This window comes from Eptatretus burgeri, chromosome 25 (genome assembly GCF_056783735.1).
Source record: "Eptatretus burgeri isolate ZD-2024b chromosome 25, Ebu_testis_v1, whole genome shotgun sequence".
NCBI classification, from domain to species: Eukaryota; Metazoa; Chordata; class Myxini; order Myxiniformes; family Myxinidae; genus Eptatretus; species Eptatretus burgeri.
In genome coordinates this window covers 629,144-635,589 of record NC_140985.1, presented here as the reverse complement: position 1 = coordinate 635,589, position 6,446 = coordinate 629,144, and the positions used below count along the sequence as shown (strand labels likewise).

General features: G+C 49.5%; 1 protein-coding gene across 1 annotated transcript in view; it reads right to left on the bottom strand.

Moving 5' to 3' along the window:
• Window positions 1-5,501: 5,501 nt before the first annotated feature.
• Window positions 5,502-6,446, bottom strand: part of LOC147007786 (tubulin alpha chain, testis-specific-like) — a 6,775-nt gene continuing 5,830 nt past the window's right edge. Inside the window, exons 4-5 of the mRNA XM_085866382.1 lie at window positions 5,955-6,446; window positions 5,502-5,858 (exon numbers count right to left, since the gene is read on the bottom strand). The exon at window positions 5,955-6,446 is cut by the window's right edge and continues 189 nt beyond it. Of these exons, the coding sequence (XP_085722508.1) occupies window positions 5,562-5,858; window positions 5,955-6,446 (789 nt within the window). The 3' untranslated portion in view covers window positions 5,502-5,561. The remainder of the gene's footprint in view (window positions 5,859-5,954) is intronic.

Sequence of the window (6,446 nt, the reverse complement as noted above, 5' to 3'; positions counted from 1 at the left end):
GTTGTGATTGGCTGAAGGATGGCAGGTGAGTCAAACCAGAATGGATTATAAATAGGGTGAGAAGGGGAGGGTCGGGCGTTGTGATTGGCTGAAGGATGGCAGGTGAGTCAAACCAGAATGGATTATAAATATGGTGAGAAGGGGAGGGTCGGGCGTTGTGATTGGCTGAAGGATGGCAGGTGAGTCAAACCAGAATGGATTATAAATAGGGTGAGAAGGGGAGGGTCGGGCGTTGTGATTGGCTGAAGAATGGCAGGTGAGTCAAACCAGAATGGATTATAAATAGGGTGAGAAGAGGAAGGTCGGGCTTTGTGATTGGCTGAAGGATGGCAGGTGAGTCAAGCCAGAATGGATTATAAATATGGTGAGAAGGGGAAGGTCGGGCGTTGTGATTGGCTGAAGGATGGCAGGTGAGTCAAGCCAGAATGGATTATAAATATGGTGAGAAGGGGAGGGTCGGGCGTTGTGATTGGCTGAAGGATGGCAGGTGAGTCAAACCAGAATGGATTATAAATAGGGTGAGAAGGGGAGGGTCGGGCGTTGTGATTGGCTGAAGGATGGCAGGTGAGTCAAACCAGAATGGAGTATAAATCTGGTGAGAAGGGGAGGGTCGGGCGTTGTGATTGGCTGAAGGATGGCAGGTAAGTCAAACCAGAATGGATTATAAATAGGGTGAGAAGGGGAGGGTCGGGCGTTGTGATTGGCTGAAGGATGGCAGGTGAGTCAAACCAGAATGGATTATAAATAGGGTGAGAAGGGGAGGGTCGGGCGTTGTGATTGGCTGAAGAATGGCAGGTGAGTCAAACCAGAATGGATTATAAATAGGGTGAGAAGAGGAAGGTCGGGCTTTGTGATTGGCTGAAGGATGGCAGGTGAGTCAAGCCAGAATGGATTATAAATATGGTGAGAAGGGGAAGGTCGGGCGTTGTGATTGGCTGAAGGATGGCAGGTGAGTCAAGCCAGAATGGATTATAAATATGGTGAGAAGGGGAGGGTCGGGCGTTGTGATTGGCTGAAGGATGGCAGGTGAGTCAAACCAGAATGGATTATAAATAGGGTGAGAAGGGGAGGGTCGGGCGTTGTGATTGGCTGAAGGATGGCAGGTGAGTCAAACCAGAATGGAGTATAAATCTGGTGAGAAGGGGAGGGTCGGGCGTTGTGATTGGCTGAAGGATGGCAGGTAAGTCAAACCAGAATGGATTATAAATAGGGTGAGAAGGGGAGGGTCGGGCGTTGTGATTGGCTGAAGGATGGCAGGTGAGTCAAACCAGAATGGATTATAAATAGGGTGAGAAGGGGAGGGTCGGGCGTTGTGATTGGCTGAAGAATGGCAGGTGAGTCAAACCAGAATGGATTATAAATAGGGTGAGAAGAGGAAGGTCGGGCTTTGTGATTGGCTGAAGGATGGCAGGTGAGTCAAGCCAGAATGGATTATAAATATGGTGAGAAGGGGAAGGTCGGGCGTTGTGATTGGCTGAAGGATGGCAGGTGAGTCAAGCCAGAATGGATTATAAATATGGTGAGAAGGGGAGGGTCGGGCGTTGTGATTGGCTGAAGGATGGCAGGTGAGTCAAACCAGAATGGATTATAAATAGGGTGAGAAGGGGAGGGTCGGGCGTTGTGATTGGCTGAAGGATGGCAGGTGAGTCAAACCAGAATGGATTATAAATCTGGTGAGAAGGGGAGGGTCGGGCGTTGTGATTGGCTGAAGGATGGCAGGTAAGTCAAACCAGAATGGATTATAAATAGGGTGAGAAGGGGAGGGTCGGGCGTTGTGATTGGCTGAAGGATGGCAGGTGAGTCAAACCAGAATGGATTATAAATAGGGTGAGAAGGGGAGGGTCGGGCGTTGTGATTGGCTGCACGAACAGTTTCCCCATTGGGCTGAGTGTGTGCTGTGCTGAACAGGTGAAGTGCGAAACATTGGAACTTCAGTTTCAGGTGTGTGTTTGTGTGTATTTTAATTGTGTCTCTCTCCGTGTCCTGTTTGTTTGTGTGTCTATCCGTCTGATGACATCCTGTCTGTGTGTGTGTCTGTGTCTACGTGTCTTGTTTGCGTGTCTTGTCTCCGTGTGTTTCTGTGTCAGTGTTTAGCTGGTGTTTGTGAGTGTGTAGTGTGTGAATACGAGTGTGGGTGTGAGCAGTATTCGGATGTATTCACCTGAATGTTGGAGCATACACCGTGTAGTGAACATGGGTTTGGGCCAAGGAAACGAGAGAAACCCGTTGGCACAAGTTTCTCTCAAAAACCGAGAACCAAGTCGGGATGAAGGAGGGGACCCTGCGACTCAATATTGAGGAGTGAGAAGACCATTTGTTGGGAATTGTTCTGAATTTGGGAAATGAAACCAAAAGTGAAAATAATTGTTTCAGGCTCAGGAGGAACAGGAGCCCACTTGAGAATCCAGGGCAGTGTGTGGTCCAGAAACAAGGATGAGGACCAATAATCAGAAACGTTCTCTCTCTGTATCCAGGTGCACGGGCCAGTCTCTGGTTGGGGACAACACTGTGAGGGCAGCTCCTTCGGTAACAGGTATTGAGAGCAAAATGAGTGCTTTTGGGAATTTATGATAAACACACAAGGTTCAAGACCCAAAGCTGTAGTTTACATGGTGGCCCCTCATACACACGTAAGCACACCGATGTTGAACAAGAGTGTCGCCGGATGGAATACAATGGCTGAACTCAGAGAACACGGGTTGCTTCGAGCAACAGGGGTGAGTAGACCTATATCAGGCTGTGGAACTCAGGTAATTAGGCACAACTGAGTCCGGTATGGAAGTATTAAGTGGTGGAGTTTGGGTGATCCATGTCCAGGGTGATGTTGTTTCCCTGTCCGTAAATGGCTGCCCCTTCCATCTCGAGAAAGGGAATCTGTGCAGGGTGCTGATCTGCTCGGTCTGTATATGTGGCAAGGTGAAAATGCATGGGGGTGGTGGTTCCTTCAACAATCACGATTCCTCCAAGCTGCTGAGTGGAGACCCTAACCCTCACGGACTAACCCAAGCAAAGAAGCCTCAACGATCTGGTGGAGGTACCGAGGTATCAGGTAGAGCCTGGTGTTTAGACGCACGCTGTGAGTCGAGTGTCGGTGAAATGATTGAATGTGCAGTAGATGTGGAGACAATGATCTCGTGGTGTGCAACACATCTTGAGCGATCCACAGAATCCAAGAGGAGTAAAAATGAAGGATTTGTAAGAATTAAAATTGGTACCAACAAACATAGATGTCATGATCAAGCCAGGTCCCTGTCCTACAATATTTTCTTAACGAACGTCTGTTTACTCCTGTCTATATACTGTACACCAGCAGTCACTGTTGAGAAATCAAGCGGGGCTTGATGCTTTGAATAAGGTAATTTCCTGGCGAGGAGAGCGCACTGTGAGCACCTGGGGAGGAGATGCGCACACACACACACACACACACACACACACACACACACACACACACACACACACACACACACACACACACACACACACACACTATCGTCTGTCACAATCATCAGCATTCAGATCAATGGGATGCACCTTGCTGAGCAATGGCGATCTCCGCAGCAGATTTCAGGCGATCGATGACGACCGCGACACAAAAATCGAAATATTGCGCTCCGTAGTGAGCATGGCCTCTGGTCCATCGGGATGGGTGGCGGCGGGCGAAAGGCAGTGGGGAGGGAGTTCATTTTGGTTAACCGCACACCCATGCAAGGTCGACGGCAGACCCTCTGCGTCGTTTTTGCATAATAATGATGTAGATCGAAGAATCTCTGCATGAAAATGTACGGGTTTGGACTGCTCGATGTACGGGTTTGGACAATGATGGTGAGATATCGGACCAGTTTGAAAAGTCCAAACCATTGATCAATGAAGGACGAATTAATAAAACAAACATACTGTTACTTGGAAAGGGGGATGGGGGGGGGAAGCAGGGTGTCCATCGATAGGTTGCCTTAAGAATAGTACATACCATGTGATCGAGTATGGTGGCATTACTCTTGTATCAGGATATCTGTCAGAGCTCAGTCGTCTTGTTAAACCGAGGAGGCAGCGAGTGTATATCTTGGCGTACGATAGGGTAATATTGTTGTGTAAAACCTCCTGTAAACGTGCGAGACAAGGTGGAGGACTTGTGGCACCCCATCAGACACAGGGAGAGCACTTCACACTTCAACGAACATCTTCACGGGCTGTTTGGCCAGCACACCGCAAGCCATGAGGGTGTTTCACACCCGTGTGAAATGTAGTGGTGTTGGCTGCCTCACGCTCGTGCATCCTGCGACCCATCCACAAGCAAGCTCCCAACAAGTCTTGCCATTGTCCCTGCAGATCTCCATCTCCACTGCATCGAGGTTCTGTGAACACTCCTTACAGGGAACCTCAACACAAGAGTAAGCCATCAGACCCATGAAAGCCAGTGCTGGTATCACCAACCTTTGGTTCTTTGTCCACACTTTATCCTTTGACCTCCAACACTCAGAGCAGACAGTGTACCCATGACGTCATCGAGTGTGGTTAGATATGATCACGTTAACACGTTCATGTTTAACTTCCTGCACAGTAGTCTTTGGGGAGGAGGGGGGTGGAGGGTGGGACGTTAAGCCTGGTGTCCTTTCGGATAGCATTCACTGATGGGTGTTAAATATCCCATGGTACCCTTTTGAAAAGAGTAGGCCAGTGTGTGCAGGCGTCCTGGCCAGATTTCCTCAGTGGCAGAGCCACACCTCCGGAAAATGATGCAGCCAGTAGAGTAGACCCGCATAATGAATTCCGGTCGATTTCATAAAATGAAACACTGATGTACCACACCTGGTCAGGTAAATTTTAACCTTTGAATAAACATCTTTCATATCAGGTCGTGGAGAACACAGAACCTGATGTTGGGGAGTTTCTCGACTTTCTGAGAGAGGCGTATGATTCGTCATTGTGGGATGATGGAGAATGGAATCACCTTCCGAGTTAAATCAGTGCCGTGCTGTGTGCAAGCCATTCGTGCTGTGTGACCATACCATGTGACCTATGACGTCAGAATTAGCCTTAATATATTCTCCATTGGGAGTCCCTCATATATTTAAAGTTTTGCATCGATCGGACAAGCTGTTGCAGAGAAAAACATTTTTAAAGGAAAAATATACAGACGCAGATACACACACAAACATGGGCATTGCAAGTGTCGCATCGCCTTCAGGGCGAGATTAATTACACGTCTGTTAAAAGGATAGAAATGATTAGCGCCCAGAATAAGGCCGCGCATACGTCCAGCGACTGCTCGGTCGTTATTCGAGAACGTGCGTCCGTTTGACTGCCTTTATGGTCCCATGTGGTGGACAGGTCACGTAGTCCGGCCCCTGATGGCTGAATCAGTCGACCGCCGCAACCGCTTGAACGCAGTTCGCCGGGATTCGAGCTGGGAAACCAGACGAACCTGACGGCTGTAACAACATCAATCATATTCTCCATAACCGAATACCTCCAAGTTGACTAAGAGGAAAGAATCTCCAAAATACATGTCAGTGAAGTTTAATGTATCATGAATAAATACAGGGCTGAGAGAGCTAAAACAACTAGAACTCGTCTCCATCCTCTCCCTCTCCATCAATCAAGTCGGCTCCAACCTCCTCATAGTCCTTCTCCAGCGCGGCGAGGTCCTCCCTTGCCTCCATGAACTCTCCCTCCTCCATTCCTTCCCCAACATACCAGTGCACAAAGGCACGTTTGGCGTACATCAGGTCGAACTTGTGATCGAGCCGTGCCCAGGCTTCCGCGATGGCCGTCGTGTTGCTCAACATGCACACTGCCCGCTGGACCTTGGCGAGATCGGCTCCAGGTACCACGGTCGGAGGCTGGTAGTTTATGCCGACCTGGAAAGAAGACAAACAATTACTAATGAGTGAGGAAAATGATACGTCGGACATTACCAAACACGACCCTAATGGTTTACCTTCATCCGGACGTACCTTGAAGCCGGTAGGAGACCACTCCACAAATTGGATGGAGCTCTTGGTTTTGATGGTCGCGATGGCGGCGTTCACGTCCTTGGGCACGACATCTCCGCGGTACAGCATACAGCATGCCATGTACTTGCCGTGCCGAGGGTCACACTTCACCATCTGATTGGCGGGCTCGAAACACGCGCTGGTGATCTCGGACACCGACAGCTGCTCATGGAAGGCCTTCTCTGCAGAGATAATTGGTGCGTACGTGGTCAATGGGAAGTGGATCCGTGGGAAGGGCACCAGGTTCGTCTGGAACTCGGTGAGATCGATATTGAGTGCGCCGTCGAAGCGTAACGAGGCGGTGACGGACGAAACGACCTGTGCCATAAGGCGGTTCAGGTTCGAGTAGCTCGGACGCTCTATGTCCAAGTTACGACGACATATGTCGTAGATGGCCTCGTTGTCCACCATGAAGGCGCAATCCGAGTGCTCCAGCGTTGTGTGGGTCGTCAG